This window comes from Phodopus roborovskii, unplaced genomic scaffold (assembly GCF_943737965.1).
Source record: "Phodopus roborovskii unplaced genomic scaffold, PHOROB, whole genome shotgun sequence".
In the NCBI taxonomy this organism is placed as follows: domain Eukaryota; kingdom Metazoa; phylum Chordata; class Mammalia; order Rodentia; family Cricetidae; genus Phodopus; species Phodopus roborovskii.
In genome coordinates this window covers 16,211,721-16,230,629 of record NW_026125278.1, presented here as the reverse complement: position 1 = coordinate 16,230,629, position 18,909 = coordinate 16,211,721, and the positions used below count along the sequence as shown (strand labels likewise).

At 41.3% G+C, this 18,909-nt stretch overlaps 1 protein-coding gene across 1 annotated transcript; it reads right to left on the bottom strand.

Moving 5' to 3' along the window:
* Nucleotides 1–640: 640 nt before the first annotated feature.
* On the bottom strand, nucleotides 641–14,633 carry Zranb2 (zinc finger RANBP2-type containing 2). The gene is given in 12 exon segments (XM_051195705.1): nucleotides 641–2,337; nucleotides 2,339–2,358; nucleotides 3,860–4,001; nucleotides 4,003–4,018; nucleotides 5,752–5,838; nucleotides 7,060–7,229; nucleotides 7,900–8,034; nucleotides 8,412–8,488; nucleotides 11,544–11,626; nucleotides 12,447–12,555; nucleotides 12,647–12,699; nucleotides 14,465–14,633. Coding segments are annotated over 12 exon segments (999 nt in total). The 5' UTR covers nucleotides 14,521–14,633; the 3' UTR covers nucleotides 641–2,286.
* Nucleotides 14,634–18,909: the final 4,276 nt, after the last annotated feature.

Below are 18,909 nucleotides of genomic sequence, written 5' to 3'. Positions count from 1 at the left end.
CCCTGAACTAGAGAGGAATATAAGGCAGGAGGAGACAGGAGCTCAGTGCAGTCTGAGCAGTCTGAGGACAGGACTGCCCTTTGCCCTTTTAGCCTGAGCAAACTCTCTAGTGGCTGGCTTCGTTGCTTCTCTGATCTTCAGCTTTAACCCCAATATCTGACTCTGAGTTTTTATTATTAAGAACAATTAGAAATGGTGAATAAAAAAAAAAAAAAAAAAAAAAAAAACCAGGCTGCAGAATCCAGAACCCTCCTGTCAGGACTCTGCAATAGTGGCCCTGAGCAGCAGGTAGCAAGGAGAAACAGATTGTCAGCAAGTTCCCAATCATCTTTCCAACTGTGCCTAGATGGCTTTGTACTGACAGCTTGTTCTGAATCTCAGTGGAAACACAAAGAATTTAGATACAGTTGAACGACAGTAAGTATCAATTCCGGAGTAATTCTAGGAGCACACTGATATTCTGACCACAGGGAGTGAGGCATGTAATATCCCAGTATTAAGCATACACAAATGAAAATTCTGAGTTGTAACTTGTCACCATGTTTGTTCTGTTTGAAAGCAAGTACGATAAAGTGAACAGTATGAAGCATAAACACTTAACAAAAGAAAAGCTACTATGAGCTTAGAAGAGAACATTCAATCAGAGCTTAAAACTTTCTAGTTTATTTCTAATGACCAACACTTGATGCTTGACTCACAGATTTTATTTACATTTGTCTACAGTATCATTTCCTTGTGAAATGAACTAGTACAGCTCAATTAAACCAAATCAAATCATAATTGTCTGAACTGTTTTGTAAACTTCTATTAGCTAAACTTATAATCTTGTATTTGTCTAGTACAGCCCAAGTTTTAAATACAGAAAGCACAAGAACAAACCAAGGCTAACACGTTGGATCTAGAAGATCTGGGCAACTCAGAAAGTCGACTTTCGAGAAGTCTGAGGCACAATTACAAGAGAGTAAGAGTTCGTGTGCAACCTACAGTCAATGCAGCAAGGAAAATAAAGACAAAAAACACAGGAAAGCTTGTAAAAATATTACGAAAATATTTCTACATAGGATATTTTGTTTTCATCTTTAGATCAGTTGAGGTGAAAAACACTTTAAAATAAAAACAATTTGTTTGATCTGTCTACTAAACATCTTAGAATGCTTTACTTATTTAAACTGCAGCAAACACTAAAGGAGGGGAGAAACAGGACAAACAGTTGCTGTAATGAGAAGCCCCAGCACAAGGGCAGGTCCCTTGTATACTTACCTTGCTCTGCTGCTGGAGAGACTGTTAAAGAGAAACCTTTTAACTTTTAAACCAGAGAACAAAATGCATCTCAAGTGACCAGATTTTAACTTTAGAAATAAAACTCTGAAAGCATTTTAAGCCATATGTTTTTTTTTTTTTTTTTCCAGGTGAGGAAAGAAACAATTCTGCTGAAATCATGCAGAATTAAGAATTCTTCTATTACTGTTACTTAGACATCTACAGTGCTGAAAAAAAAATCAGACATCTCAAGGCAAATGTTCACTTAAATTCACATCTCTGTCAGTCTGTAACTGAGAAATAGGCCATTAAAAGCTTTCTTCAATTTTCTCATTAACTATGATTTTGGCTTTTTAGAAACCTTTATTAAGTACAATATATTTGGTAACCAGATTTAAAGGATATCCATTTGTCTTAAACTTATACTTCAGATAGGCAGTTTGAAATAAGATGGATAACCTATTCCTTCTTCAATTGCTAATACCCTCTCACATTAAAAGTGGGATAAAGCTGATAAGAGAGAATGTTTCTAAGGCACCCTCAGAACAGAGAACTCAAAGTTCCCAGTTGTCAGCTTTGTGATGTAATTAACGTCTGGTAAGAAATCACTGCACAGGTAAACAACATGTCCAGGTTGACTACTTCTCCCATATGAACACCCACTTGTATTTCCAACAAGTCTGTAAGCCTTGCCCATGTGTCTGAAGTGCAGGCAAGCCCAGGCAACCCTGTCTCTGTCAATAGGACATTTAGAAATGAAAAGGACAAGGAAACAAAGTACTTTGTTACAGCTGTTTTTAAACAAAGCAAATGGTTGTAAATAATGAACAGAGCATTTATCTGGGGAACAGTATGGCTTAAAATGCAATTTACTTTCAATTTCACAAACACAGTTGTACTGTTCTGAAAAGCAATAAAGGCATGCTCCTCTACTAGCAGATGTAGCACTTCTGACCAAATGAGACATCAACTTCCTAAAAAATATGCTTCATGCACTGTATTTAATGTTTTTTAAAGATGTAAATTTTAATACATTATTTCTTTTTTGAACTTGAACGGGAACCAGAATGGGTTGATCCAGAAGACGACCTGTGGTGCCTGTAAGACATAAGAGAGCAGCACAATCTGTACACAGCACTGAACTGAGTGTCTGTTCCTAAGTCTGCAAGCACCAGAAGAGCAGAGCCAACACTAGGTACCTTGATGCTGGCAAGAGTATTTAAACCTCAGACGGCTTAATCACACTTTTGAATGCGAGCCCAGAATTGGTGTGATTTTAACTCAGAACTCTCTATAAGAATAAACACTCATTTCAAATATAGCCACTTTTCAATTATTCAAGGCAACGAAGAGATAGCCTTAAAAAAATCATATACCTGTACAAGGCAGGCATATAATCCTGGTAAAATGTGTGATATTGTCAGCTGTACCACAGAGAGCACACCAGGTCTCTCTATGAGGCAGCACGGTTTCTGAGTGTATGATAATGTGCATTCAAAGCAATGATGCTTTGGAAGTCATGAGGTGACTGTAGTTAGTTAAAGTGCTAGTCATGCAGCCAACGTGAGTAAGTCAGTATCAACCTGGGCAAAGTGGTGGTGTTCCGGAGGGGCTGGCCCTGGGCTCAGGGTTGTTTAATGTTTTCACCAATCACCTGGCTTATAGGATAGAGAACATGTGCATTAAGTTTAGATGACAACAGACTAGGGGGTGGGGATTATATGTGGTTAAGATAAAAATTTGCAGAAGCGGTAAGAAGGCAGCAGAATGAATTTCACTCAAGTACAGAGTAATTTTTTTACAAAGAAACACTGCACAGAAAGAAGACTGTGTATAATCTTGAACTCCAAGTGTCAAGTACATGTAATTCTGTGAGAGCAGGAGTAACACAATCCTACACACTGAACCCAACTACCACCAAACTCTAACCGTCCTTTTCTTTCACAAGCTGAGAGGATATGGAAAATTTGGTAAAGATTACAAATGAAGCTACAAATCGTAATTAGACATTGAGAACCAAGAGAAAATTAGTGAAACCGAGTGAGTACTCAAGTATGTTGCAGAGTAGGCTATGTCTTAACAAGTGCACTTCAGATGCAGGGACCCAGTGAAGGTCCTCCTTGAAAGAGAAAAGTGGATCTGGACTGCAAGGTGAAAAAAGTACTAACTACAAGGAGTAACTTCCATGTAAAGGGCATAAAAGTCACTGCTATGGAAACACAACTGTACATATTTATATAAGGACAGATTCCCAAAGACAGTGCAAGTTAATCCTGATGAGGTGCCCTACAATCCCTACCATTTCAAGCATTTAATTTTAAAAAAACAAACACAAATTATTTCAACACACAGCTTTTGGGTTCAATCTTTAAGAAAACAAAATAACCGAGAGTTGGCTATAACGTACATGGAAATAAAAATTCAAACAATAAAATAATGGTCGGAGAATAGTGTATCCTGTAACTTTTTCTAAATAACAAGCTAAACAAAGTAACCTGTTTCTGAAGTTTAAAGATGAAAAGAAATCTAACCCTTGCCTACAAAGTCCTTCTATTCAATACAGTAAGAACACCCATTCTTATGCTACAGAAACCCAAACCTTTCGGGAGACCGTGATCTCGTTCGTCTTTTTTTGCGAACAGCGGGTGAAGAAGGTCTAGAGCGACTCCTCTTCCTGTCTCTTTCGGGAGATGACGAAGAACTCGAGTAAGGTCTTTTTCTTGGGGAGGAAGAGCCCCTGTGGGACCTGGAGCTGGATCTTCATTGATTGAGAGACAAAGCAGACGTTTCATTAAGGGCAGAAGTGAAGACTGTCCAGTTCCCAAAGCAAACAGGACTTGACTATGAGGGTGTTGTAAGAGGGAATACTTACTGCTTATTCAGCAGAAGACTTCTGGGTCAACCTTCAACATGTTCTATTTATGCACAACCATTTTATCATTACAAAATTCTAAATATTTACCCCTTGGTAAATATTACTTACTGAATTAAGATGGGATATTTTCATAATTGCACTAGCTTTGTAATTTAAAGTACACAATTAGTGAAATCAAGAGGTAACTTCAATTCTATGATTTTATGGTTAAGAAATTAGAGAGCCTTCCATTTGGGGGAAAATACATATTATATAAAATCCACCAAGGACAATGACCTTAATTTCTTACAGTAAGGTGCAACAGAGAACTGAGGGACACAGCCCAAAGAGAGAACACTATATGGCTAAGTACTCAAAGAAAACGGTAGCTTTAGAACTTAACTTGTGCTTAGGTCTGTGCTATGACGTATGAAGTGGTGACATTCAGATGTTTTAGGTGGAAGTAAATGTAAAAATCTTACAATGCAAATTTATCTTCATTTACATATTTTGGTTGAAGGAATTTAGCTCAAACTTCCCAAAAAATTCACCTTTGGGCTTAAAATAAAATGAGAAAGCCCAAAAGGAGAATTCTTTGGAAAGTTGTAAGCAAATAAAATGTTTGGGAAGGATATGGTTTTCTGTAAACCTCAGTCCTATAGTTCCCAAAGGGACCACACCAAGACTCAACGGTTTGAGGTAGCACCAACATGTTAATACACATAAGGAAGCACCTTTGCTCTACTGTGCACTGGCTCAGTGAGTGCACGCATCGCTCTTCTCCTCAGTGGGACTCAACGGTAGTTGCCCTCAAACGCTAGAATGGGCTCAAGTAAGTGAACCTTTCTCCAGAAGAGCTGTTAGGAAACTTCAATGTCAATTCCCACAAGTGGGATTTTAGAGGCTTTCGTATTAATGCTGCGTGCCTGCAGTAGACAACAATACAGTGACTTAACATAAAGGCAGCATATTTTGATGAAGTACAGAAAAATTTTTCAAGAAAGCAGAAAACTAGCGTTGCAATTGTTTTTTTTTTTTTTTTTTAACCATCATTGTCCTTTGATATTTGACTAAACATAACTGAAATGTTCACAGCCTGGCTTATATCACATATTAGCTAAGCTAACATCCTACTTGACTTAGTGCTAAGAGGGATGTTTGTTACACAGATAATTTGTAATAGTCTTAAAAATCAGGGAGTAAATACATATAGCACTCACTAGAAACTGAGATAAAAATGGCAAAGCTGTTTCTGTAAACAGTTGCCCATAAAACAAAATCTACTTTGAAGCTGCATACTGGACTAGTCTTCCTTTTAGCAATATTTGTGTGTCACATTTAATAACCGACTGTGAACATCATCTTAACACACTAGCTATCTGGTGGAGTAATCTTCCTACGTTACACGTCTTAGCTATGGATGTAAAGCCATCCCTTTTATTCAACCATGGAAGGGTCTTGGCACACACTACGAAATAGAAACATTGTGGTGAGACTAAACTAAGGCAAATGCATTAGTTCCCTAGTGCTAAAATGAAATCGACAAGTAGAAGCAGTCATGTGGGAAAGCAGTGGAGCCTTCTGAAGCCTTTAAGTACTTTCCTCTCTGCTTTAGAGAGAGGTGCTACCTCATTCACCTTGATTTCGAACCACGGGATCTGGAATGTTCTCTGGAACCGGAGTGAGACCTTGACTGCGAGCTGGAAGAGCTTCGTGAACGGGACCTGGAACAACAGGGAAGCATTTTTTTTCCCTAGGACCACATTTTGAGCTCTGTGATATGAACACTGAAAAAAAGACATATATTAAAAGTGCATTTTCACACAAAAAGGTGTCTATTCAAGATACACATTTTCAAAGCAAAAATACTTTAAAACAAGGCTTCTTAATAAAGATTAAGCTGAAAAAAAAAATCAATGACAACTTTCATCCAATTAAACTACCATAAGGCCCTAGACCGCGAGCGAGCGAGCACAACCAAGACAATGTTGACTGTTCTGGCGTCACTTCCACTTGCAAACCTCAGTGTCCTGCAGGCAGCAAGCACTAACTGCTGCCTCCCATCTTTACAGCTACTCTCCATTTACTCCTCTTAAAGAATTAAAGGTGCGACAACCCTAGCAATGCTCTTACATTAATTACAGGAGTATGGAGCCAAGGAAATAAATATAATACACTTTGAGAACCACAAATGGCATCTTTGACATCATCTTTAATTTGTCCCCACAAAAAGGGATTGTCACATTTTTATCTCAGAATTACTGTGTTTTTGAGGAAAGGGAAGGACTTAGGAATTGAGTCCAGAGCCCCATACATGCTAGACAAGTCTCTACCACTGAGGTATATTCTCTAGTTCTCAAAATTACTCTAAAAAATAGCATTCTTAGGCAACACATTTTACTCTTAAATGATTAAAAATAATTGGGCATTAATTCTGAACCATATAATAGCACTACTTACTTTTTTATTATTAAATATGTGTTTACAACTGCACATCCTGGACACCTGAGAAGTTTAAGTACTCAATGGCTAGATTTATTCTGTTATTCAGAAGAATAATACCAAAATAAATTATCAAAAATTGTGCAAGTGTTATTAATAATCAAAGAATCGCCAGCTAAACCTCTAACACACTGAAATAAATATCCACTTGACCACGTCTGAACACACACTACCTACTTAAATATGTATCACTTACACAGTGCTTTGAACTTAAGTTACTCTAGACAAAGCCAAGGGGTGACACAGAACAAGCAACTTCTAAGGTCTGAATTTCTGAAAATATAGGGCAGTATCTGTAGGATACAAAGATAAAGTCTAGCTAAGGTGACTTGATTGAAATATTTAAAATAAAAGGCTTACTTAAATAGTAAAATAAAGTGTATAAGTAAAAAGTTAGATACTGACATTTTGACTGGTGTTACCCTTGGCCTGCACCCGTTTACCTGGACCTGGACCTTGAACTTGAGAGGGAGGATGAGCGTGATGAAGATCTCGAGTGAGATGACCGAGACTTAGAGCGACTCCGTCTATTCGCTTTCCTTTTATTACTGTCTTCTTCTTCACTGGCATCAAGATTATATTTTGAGAGATCAGCATCATCTTCATCCTCATCCTAATAAAATTTTAATACTATTTAGACATTTACATTTTTAATTATATCCACAAAAAGATGAATATTCATTACACTGGACATTGTCAGATGGGTCTGTTACCAAATACTTCAATGCAAACTTATTTTCAATTCTGGGGTTCACCTACTAAGCTCCTTTGATAGAACAGATTTGAGAACTGGGCAGACAGTTCAGGCAAGATCCTAGAAGCTACCCCACTGGCTCTCAGAACACACCAAACTATCAGCAATTTTTAATCTTGCCTGGAGTCGTTGGTCCAGCACCACCAGCTGTGGTTTGGAACACTATTTTCTTCTCTCTGTTACAATAACCATTTGCTTGGTTCTGTGTCCCTAACACTTCAAAGTGCTGGCACTCACCTGCTCCTCCATGAGCTTGGCTTAGAAGATTAAAGACAATATATAATAGATAAATACATACCATTTGTTTCTTAAAACACATCCTAGGACATTCTAAGGTCTGGACTTATAGAGATCCAGACCATAAACTCATATAGCAGCCCACACTGAGTACAAGCTATATGCCTCATCGCCTGCCCCAACCCCCATGGTGAGATAGTGTCTGCAGTGGTTCAGGTGTCGAAAGCATCTTGAGCTCCAGAACAGTTTCAGTATGATAAAGGGGAGTGAGGACAGGAGCAGGGGGCATCACCTCATCCAGTTTATATTTAGAAAGATCTTCATCCTCATCCTCTTCTTCTCCCTCTGATTCTTTATCTTCAACTTCCTTTAATATAGATGCAGGACCAACTGCCTTCCCCCTGTATTTCTTCTTTTTACGTCCAAACTAGAGAAAAACAGATTTAAAAAGTTTTCTTTAGGCTGAAAAACATGAGAATCATTTTACTTTCTAAAACTATTTAAAAAGGGCAGATGTTAACATTTGAGCCTATAATCCCTATACTTGTAGGTGGAGATGGAGAATCCCTTACTAATCAGCCAATCTAGTCTAGGTTCAATGGAAGAATTTGTTTCCAAAAACAAGTTAAGGATCATAGAGGAAGACACCCAGTATCAATCTACAGCTTCTGCAGATATACAAAGGGCACATACACCCCTACTAAGGCATGCTTTCCTACACACAGAGCTCTTCTGAATTTCAGGCTTTTTATCATTTCTCTAACTAAAACATAGTTTATATAAACACACCCACTGAGAGCTTACCTCATCATACTCTCCATCAGATTCTTCTCTTTCGATATATTCAACATTTTCTCTTTCATTAAAACCACCTCCATATCCTTTAGAAAGAATGCATAAATTGCTGTAATACTCAAATAACAAAATTATTATGCCCACACTATTCCCAACTAACAGAAAGTGAAAATCTCATCAATAGTGGTTATTTATGTAATTAATAACTATTCTTTTACATGTTAAAAATCGTGATAGACAATAAGTCAATCTACTTTAGTTGTGAAACCTCAGCAGTACTTACTGATCTTTTCAACTTAAAAATTACCCATGACAGGTCATTCATAGAATATAGAAGCATAATATCTTTCTCTTCTGCTATGACAAAGTTTTAGAAGGACATTCCTCTCCATTTATAATTTTTCTAGAAACAGATTAAACTTTGTTTATCTAAGAGCACAGACTCTAAAGGTAGGTTAAAATGAACAAGGGGCCAGGGAGCATGGAACTCAGGGACACATCCTGATGTAGGCAGCACTAACCTCAAGACACAAAACTCTTCAAGAGGCCAGGTCTTAGCAGGAAATGACAAATTCAGTAGGGGTACAATGAATGTGATAATTGTACAACAATGTAAAATAAATAGCTTTATGGGTAGGTAAAAAACATCAGAGCTGGAAACACAAGTTTGGGTATTACAGTGCATGTATTGTTACTTAAGACTTTGGCTTTAGAAGAAAATACACAGACAACAAAGGAAAGGTAGATAGAGGGCCCAAGGAAGATACTTGAGTATCCCAATCCCAGAGGTAAGGTAGACTACAGGGAGACACAGCACTGAAGAGGAGTTGGCCTGTACAGAAGGCAAAGCTGCCTCAGGAGTTAAGAGGTAAACTCCCAGGAATGAAAAACAGAAACATAACCAAACAACCCCACTAGAATGTTACATAATAAGAGTCCTACATATAGAATTTAAAAAACCAAAGTGGGGAAAGAAAAGATGGAGAGACTTGATCCTAAAGAAAGATCTACCACTAGCCCCCTGAACCACAGAAACCAGACAGGACAGTGGTGTGTGCAATTATGGTGAAAAGGTAAACACTTTCAATCAACTTAAGAGCCTCTCCTGCTGAGTATGTGCACTATCTGTGACACAATCACATTTCAAGGAGGTAATAGTTGGGTAATTGCTCACAATGGAAAAACTATATTCTGCCAGAAGTTTACCACCAACACAGAAACAACAGTAGTCAACAATTACCAAATAGCATCCACACAATCACTAGGCTTTGGGACCCACTCCCAAAGAAGCCCAGTATCTAACACAAGTATAAAGAGTTTACATTTCTTTAACAAAATAACGTTCTCACAAAAGGTGCAACATACTTCAATCATAGGATATGAGGATATGGAGCTATCAAACTGGTACTAACCTGAAAGTTTTATCCCAATTGACTAATTTCATAGTGTCAGAGGGTTCTATGCACACTACCAAGAGAAGAAAAACATTATTTTTTTCCCCAAACAGGGCTTCTCTGTATTGCTTTGGAACTAGCTCTATAGACCAGGTTGGCCTTGAATTCAGAGATCCACCTGCCTCTGCCTCCCAAGAGCTGGGATTAAGGGCATGCAGCACCAACGCCCAGCAGGAAAGTAATCATCAGTCTTTCCTCAGCTGCAAACCCTGCTAGTCATAATGAGAGGTCTTTCCAGATGTGTCCCCTGGTGCAACAGCAACACAATGTTATGGGGATAACCAACCATGTTGTGATTAGATTTAACGCTTTCTCCAGAAGACAGACTCATACATGGTGCCATTAGTAGGGCAAAACAACCCATATCTCGGTAGGTCACAGGCCCTGGGAAAAGCCTGACACAATGTTTCTGCTATATGAACATAGTTAAGGGATGCATGTCACAGTTGATTAATACAGAAGTCAACAGGCAGTCAATATGCAGAAAACGTGTGGCATGCTCCCTTGAGTGGCACGTCTATACTAAAGGCTCAGTCATCATCAAAAGGGGACGGAAAGACTGTAAGCTCTAAAGGGAGTAGAGTATACTACAGTAAAGTTATTGGATGGACTCAACTGCAGCTGGAACATGAACTCACAGTGGCTGTGACTGTGTACACAACACTTTCACAATATCAAGTTGCCAAAGTCCCAAGTCCCATCATAGATTGAGGAAACTCACAAAAATCCCACCCCAGCTCCGATGTCACTTGCAATTGATGGCTGCGTGCCACCCATGCTCCAGTAGATGGATGGCCCGATTCCCATACCACATAGCCAGCACTAATGGTACTCAGTGGTTTAAAAAGGAAAAGAGAGAACATGAGGTTGAGGAAAGAAAAGTAGGGTCACTAGAGGAACTGGAGGTGAGGGAATGTCTGGCCTGTGAATTTGATCAAAACATAGTCACATGTGAAATTCTTAAAGAGTAGAAAGAAATGCAAACAAAACCCCAAGGGCAACAAAAAAGAATTTAGTTTTATGTATTTTGATTTGTAGTTTTTAAAATTTTACTGATAATTCTAAAATGTGGCTAAGGTTAAGATAATTTTTTTGGGGGGGGGGTTGAGACAGGGTTTCTCTGTGGCTTTGGAGGCTGTCCTGGAACAAGCTCTTGTAGACTAGGCTGGTCTTGAACTCAGAGATCCACCTGCCTCTGCCTCCCGAGTGCTGGGATTAAAGGCATTCGCCGCCGCAGTTACCACCACCCAGCAATTACAGGATGCCTTTAAAGGTATCCTTTACCATATGTCACACCAGAACACACGCTATTACTTTTTCACTTCCAACTATGATACATATAAGCTGGGGGAGGGAGACAGAAACACATTTCTCAAAGTAACCTAGGAGCCCAATGCTAGGGTAAGGCTGCCTAACACTACTCTATAACCAGAAATCATCAAATAAAGGATTTTTGTTATGAGTGCTAAGGTGTGGCGGTAATACCAGCACACAGGAGGATGAGGCAGAAGAGGAGAGGTGAAAGCTATTCTTGGTTACTCATCAAGTTTAAACTCAGCTAAGGCTACATAAGCAGAACACACACAACAAACAAACCAACCAAACAAGATGATAGACTGTTCTTTTCCTGTGCTCTCGAGAGGGTAGCAACTTCTGGAAATCGTGATTAGAACATGGCTCATCTTACCTGTTCTTTCTTCTAACTTAGCATACTTTGGAGTATTACACATGTTACACTCCGATCTTCTGGCCCAATTCACATTACTGCAACTACAAATATAAAAAAAGCAAATCAGAAGGTCACCAAACATTGAAAAAATATTAACATTGAAAATTTTGGGGGAATTAGTACAAAGCATTGTTCAGGCTGAACTATGTAGATGGAGAACAAACTCTTTTCAATATAATAATACTTTGAGAAGCGAAGTGACATGACTAGATATTATGCTACTTAGGGATAATATTTATCATCTCTGAATCTACCTCAAGGGAGTAATGTCTTACTTTTCAAATACAGCTGTTGCTCTCAGTCCCCTAAGGACTCCTTTGCAGTACACTAAATCCTGTGACTCACGTTTGCTGCTAAACAATTTCCCAGTATATATTCAAGGTCTATCTAGGACCAGAGCTTTAGCTAAAATGCTTTTCTTATCTGGCGCTCTTTCATACAGTATAGGATTTTACACACACACACACACACACACACACACACACACACACAAACTTACCTATATACTACAAAATGTGGAGACTGGGAAAATCAACACTAAATGAAATGTAAATTTGAAAGGCAAAAATAATAAGAAACCTGACAAGAAGTATTTTTTCATGGAAGGCAATTTATGGTTCTCAAGTGTGATTATTTAGTAACAGGAAACAGAGCACATGTTACCGTCAACGTTCCTCATCCCTTTGGTTATCAGCTCATGAACATTCTACCACAGCAGCAATTGGTCATAACCCCTAAGACACAACTTAAAATTCCCTTTTCATTACACGTACACTAAGACCAATAACCTGGCTTAAAAGGCTGGACAGGCTCATTATTCTAATGACTGGAGACTGGGACGCAGCGATCCCAAGCACCTACGTTTTGCACTGCCAGTCATTCGCACTGAATAAGCCTCGGCTTTTCTCTGCCAGCGTCTTCCCTATTTCTGTGCCTCCAGCTTTCATCATCTTGGCTTCAGTTGTTTTCTCTGAAAACAGACAAACAATGCAATATAAATCCTGGGAATGGTTTACACGCACATTAGTAAGTAAGAGAATCAATCGTCCATAAGCACTTACCTCGACCACATCGATTACAGCTTGTTCTCCTAGCAAAGTTTACATTTCCACACCTGAAAACAAAATGAGAAGCACTTAAAGAAGTAATTCCTAAATACTTAAAATATCTACACCTTAAACTGTCTTCTCTGCACCCTGGAACACAGAACAAGCTTACCCCATCACATTAATACCAGCCACCATTGCAAAGAAGCAACAGTTGGTTAAAAATCTCTACCTTGTACTTACAACTGCGGTAACCATTTCTGGATTCACACCTATTTTCAGACTAGCATGTGTTATTAGCTACATTAAATTCCCTTGTTCCAAAGAGTCATGTGACTCTTCTTCAACAATTAGATAAGATACCAGACATTAAAAAAGAACACCAAACTAACTCAGTGAAAGTTCTGATGAGTTTAAGGAGAAGCACAAAATCCTAGGGATGGATCCGACAGGAATAGGGCTCCAGAGAATGGATGACACATCCTTTTAGAGGTAGGATGTGGGATAAGAAAAATGATTCGCTATATTAACTAAAAATATAAACAGTAGAGAAATTGTAAGTATTATAGTGTTTATAAAACAGAGCTAAAAACAAGAAGCCACACCACAACCAATAGTGAAACCTGATGACATTAAACACTGAAGTTTTTATATGCTCACATGATCTTATTGTTTACCAGTTAAAACATGTTAGATGTTCCAAATAGCATTTAATGTCTAAATTAAAAGACAAAAACAAGCCATCACCCGATTTAAAAAAAAAAAATGAACGAGATAAACAAGTAATGGAAGTCTAACACTGACCTGAACGACTATACAACGTTTAGGTTGCCTTTGGCTGTTAAAAAACATACACAAGACCCAAATGGCACTGAAAATACGTCCTATAAAAACGTCTCCTTCACACACACACACACACACACACACACACACACACACACACACACACACACACGTGAAGGAGACGATACATACATACACACACAGTAGAACTAACGTTTTGTATCTGCCAACGAGTTTAGGCGCAGAGACCTTCGAAAGAGGCGTCCTCCCGAAATATTTACAAAGGTGGGTAGGCTTTCGGTAAATGAACGCAGACCATGTATACTTTCTACAGGTGTCTCCCGGCAGCAGGTCAGGGGCTGGCTGTCCTAAGGTCTGAACGGTCGCCAAGTGTCACACGGTCAGTCCGCCCCCCCCCCCCGCCCCTGGGTCATGACAGTCCGAGAGGACCTCGCCGCTGCCCTGCTGCTCAGCCAGGCGGTTATCAGTCAGGTGAGTACGGGTGACATCATTTCCTTGCCCTCCGCACACCACACCACCCGGGATCCTGCGGTGCTAACTAACTGGAGGCGAGCAGAGGCGCCTTCGAGCTGGGCGCTGGGCAGGGCAGGGCAGCAGACACAGCAGCCCGGGCTCTGGCTCTCGGAGAGCGCGGGCCGGTGCATCGCTGCTTTTCCTTCCTCCCTTCTTTATGAAACACGGACATCTGCAGGGTGGGACGCCCCCCGCCGCCGGCCGAGCCAGCGCACCGCTCCGCACCGCACCGGCTGCAGCCCCGTCCGCGCCCGGGCCTCCGCCTGCAGGGAGGCGGGTGCGAAAAGCCAAAGTCCCCCGGGAAGGGGATCTGGGGGCCCGGGGGTGGGCAGGGCCGGGCCGGGCGGGCCGAGAGCCGAGCTCCGAGCTCCGCGCGGCGGTCACGTGCGAGCGAGCCGCCCGCGACCGCTCAAGGCCGGCGGCGGCCGCCCCGCCGTCCCCGACAAAGGCCGCAGCCCCGCCTTCGCCGCCGCCCTCCCGGGGGCCCCGGGCCCCACGCCGCCCCGCCGCGCTCACTTCTTGTCCGGGCAGATCCAGTCCCCGTCACTGACTCGGAAATTCTTGGTCGACATCTCGGACGCCAGCAGCACCGCCGCCCGCAGCGACGTCCCCGACCGGAGCCGCGGGGGCCTCGCGCCGGGCTGCCCGCGCGCCGCCGGACCCGCCCTCCGCTGCGGGGCCGGGCCGGGCCGGGCCGGACGGACGGCGAAGGCCGAGAGCCGGGCGCCGCCGTGCGGACACGACGCCCCTGAGCCCGCCTCTCGCTCGGCCCGAGGCTCTGCCCCGATGCGGCCTCACCGCGCTCCTGAGCAGGCGCCGCGGGGACAGCCCGGCCCGGCGGCCATCATGGCGCCGCAGGCGCAGCAGAGGGCCCCGCAGGCCGAAGGACCCTCCCTACCTGAGCTGCTCTGCACTTCCGCTTCCGGGGCGGGACTAGCGTCGCGGAGGCGGAAGTGACTCGGCGGTGCTCGGAAGCATGGGCTCTGGCGTTGCCTAGGGTTCACTGGGGCGAGCGGATAAGGTGGGCGGTTCGAGTCTTTGGAGGAGATGCTTTGTTTCTGAGTGTGAGGCTTGCTTAGCGCAGGTTGCCCGGGATTTCACTTGGTCGCCCAGCCTGGCCGAGCCTCGGGCCTGTCAATCTTCTGTAGGCTAGCTCCGCCAGGCTCTCCCCGTTAGCCCCAGCTGACTTGGGATTCCTCGTGTAGCCAGGCTGCGTAGTGTTTGGATAGGAAAGTCCTGTTAATAAAGGAAGACAACTGCCTACTTTGGGATGCTGATTAAAGACTTTTAAGTTTTCAAGTAGGTGACACGTGTAGGAGATAAACAAGCTTTCCTTGCACACAAGGGAGCTATCCAGAGGTTGTAGAAGCAGGACCTTGTCAGTAGCGATACCATTGCCAGTGTCTTCTGATCCCAGCCCCACCACCTTCCTCCAGATTTAACGCTGCCCCTTACTTTGAATTTATTCTCTTGCTTTTTAAGGAAATTCAGTTAAAGTGTGAAATGGGGATAATTTGTTACGGGGGGGGGGGCGTTGTTTTTAGTTCACCGTGTTTTCCAAGTTTGCAGGTAGTTTCTTGTAGCCTACCTTCATTTCAGTTACATATACTGCTACCAGTCCGTCCCTGTGACAGTTAAGTCCCAAACCCCACATTTTGTTGGTGTTACCAACACATGTGAACATTTTGTTTGTTTGTTTTGTTTTTGTTTTTTGTTTTTTGTTTTTTGTTTTTTTGAGGCAGGGTTTTCCTGTGTAGCTTTGGAGCCTGTCCTGTCCTGTAGATCAGGCTGGTCTCAAACTCACAGGAATGTGTCTGCCTCTTCCTCTCAAGTGCTGGGGTTAAAGGCCTGAGCCACCACTGCCCCGCTCATTTGAAAATTCTTACAGTCAACTCCCAACCCCCATGTTTTGCCATTGTGACCAACACACTTGTGAACATTCTTAATGCATTTAAGTTCTGCCATTTATATGAGAAAGAGTTTCTACCATATAGCTCAAACCTAGGAGAAAAATTGTTCGGCTACATTTTGGTTTTAATGTCACCTTTGTTAATTGTAATATTTTGGTCCTCTTCAGTTGGAAACTGTTGGTTATATTTTATTTTGGTAGTTTTTCACATCTTCCTAGTTATTTTGTATTGTATAGTCATTCATTGACTTTTTTTTCCTGGATTTTATCCTGGGTAATGTGGAATTTTTATTTTCTTTTAGCAAGCAATCCTTGGGTTGGCATCACAGGCTCAGTCTTTCGTGTGAGTACTGGTTCTATATCAGTTGGCTCCTCTGAGTATTTCCTGTGCCTTAAAAACATGTTTTTATGTGTATGCATGTTTTGTCTGCATGTATGTTTGTGCACAACATGCATGTTGGGTCCCCTCAGGTCAGGAGCAGGTGTGGATCCCCTGAAATTGGAGTTACAGATGGTTGTGAGCCACCATGTGGGTGCTGGGAATCGAAGAACTGGGATCCTTCAGGAAGAGCATTCAGTGCTCTTAACCACTGAGCCACCTCTTCAGCTCCTGAAGTGCTGCTATCTTGAGTCTGCCCTGTAGGTAAATACTTTGATTGTTTTGGTACCTTAGCAGTACATTTAAGTGTAGTTCATCGCATGAATCATTTCCATCCTGCTTTGATTTGTTCTGCAAACTCAGTTGAGATGTGAGCGCAGAACTTGAGTGGGTTCATACTGGATTTGGAGGACACCCTGCTCCATTTTTTTTTTTTTTTCCTTAGATTCCTTTCACATACTGCGTCTGATCCTTTTCTGAGAAATATGAGATTTTCCTTGAAGTTTTGGCAGCTTGTCATAGCATTTGACTAGGGCCCTAGCATAGGGTGAAGTGGCTAGGTAAAACAGAAAGGTGGGGTTTCCCTGCTGCCCCACTCCCCCAACAGCGACTTCCTCTCCTCAATATTATATGGAAGTACAATTTCTCCTATACTCTGGCTCTTTGGGTGGGAGAAGAGCTGTGAAACAGTTTAGTATTTCCTTACAAACTGGTAGCTCACATATGTATCCTTCTCCAGTTCATTTGGCTAGAAAAAAAATGTTTAAAATTAATTATTATTGGTTGAGCTATTACTACAAATTTACTAGCTGCCCAGCCAGCTACAAAAATGGCAAAACGAAGCAACCATCAACAAACCCATACCACTAAGCTTTGTCCTCTGCTGCAGTTTGCCCACTTTTATTCCTTCTTGGTGCCCACAGATAAGGAAGGGCTTTGTGTGTCTCATCCAGGTTTTCCTTGTGTTCAATGGGAAAGAGAATTGACAGTGAATCTGCCCCATCCTCTGTGACTGCAAGTCAGGGAATTACAAATTAAAACCATGATGTGGTGTTAGTGTTCATCCATCAAAGCGAACAAAGAAAAGCTCAGACAGTCCCAGGAGTCGGAGGAGGACTGCAGTCCTCATGGATGGTAGGCAATGTGTCCCGTCACGTGGCTTGACTTACACTGTTTTGTTTTCATCATAGGGCAAATAATGGTACCTAGGAGACTTCACAGGTTGAACTGTGAACTTTTCTTACTCTAATGATATTTGGTATACTTGAGATTCTGGGCAGTAACAGTGAGCTAACATGAGGGTGGAGGACTTATACTCTACAGTGTACAGTGTCACTAAGCTGTGGTACTCAGTCAGTTTGGTATATTCAGTGTGTTTTCAGCTTACAATAGGTTTGTTGTGTGGTATTTTCAATTCATTAATGTTTATGTAACCCCAGAACAAGTCAAGTGCATTTTCCCCCTCTGGAAAACAGTTGTCAGATTCTACTGAATCTGAACTAATGCAAACACTATGGCCCTGAAACTCCTAAGGGTATTCCCTAAGCCCAACAAGTGTTTTTACTGAAAATATGTATAACAGTGTCCATAACTTCATTACTCATGATGCTCCCAGTTGGAGGCTTCCTGACTTTTATCAGTGGTAGCCAGGGTAAAAAAAATAATCATATAGTTCTTTAATACAGTATGCAACAGTAAGAGTGATGTTTAAGCTACGTTGAACACTGTGAATATCACAAACACAATATTGAACTGAGAAATCCAGACACAAAGTCTATACCATTCCATTTCTGTTAAGTTTAATATTTAACAGTTTAGAATTAGTCTTCTATACTTGTTACCACTGAGAATTGGAAGGAAATAGGAGCTGGAGCTAATAAAAATGGCATGCAGTTACTGTAATAAAGGAGCAACTGTAGCTTGTAAAACTTGTGGGAGAGTTAAATCAACAGGAAAGTGGAGGCAGACTTTTCTGTCCCTCCTGCCAGCTCCAAAATCACAACACACTGACTTATTAATAATTACAAAAGCTCAGCTGATAGTTTAGGCTCTTACGATGTAAATTAACCTATTTTTATCAATCTACTTTTTGTCTTATGGCTTATTACCTTTGTTCTGTACTGTGCTGCTGCTGCTTCCTTTCCATCTGACTGGTGATTCCCTGTTTCATCTTCCTAGTATCCCATGTACCTGATAATCATGCCTAGCTATTTTCCATTTAGCATTTTATGAAACCAACCATAATGACCCATCTTTACAGTGTACAAAAAGATTTTTTTTTTTCACAATAGGAAAGTATTTTACAGTGAGTCTGGGATACAATAAGTACAATTTAAGAGTACGTCTGCCAATAACCTCAATAGGTGAGTTAAAAAACCATAGGTGGCTTTTCAGGGAGGAACATTCCTAGAGTAGAGAGTGAATTTCTTTCTGAAAGTAAGCAAGAAAAACCCAACTATCCATTATATTTACTCTAATTCTTTGATTAGTAATTTTGTCCCATCTCCCTGCTGAACATTTAAAGTGAGTTATCCATGGAAGTTATTCTTGTACATGAAGCTATATTTATTTATGGAACATCAAATAATCATGCAGGCAAGCACATCTTTGTCCCTAAGAGGTTAATCAGGTATGCTGGACACATTTGAGTTTCTGAAATTACATGTTTAAAAA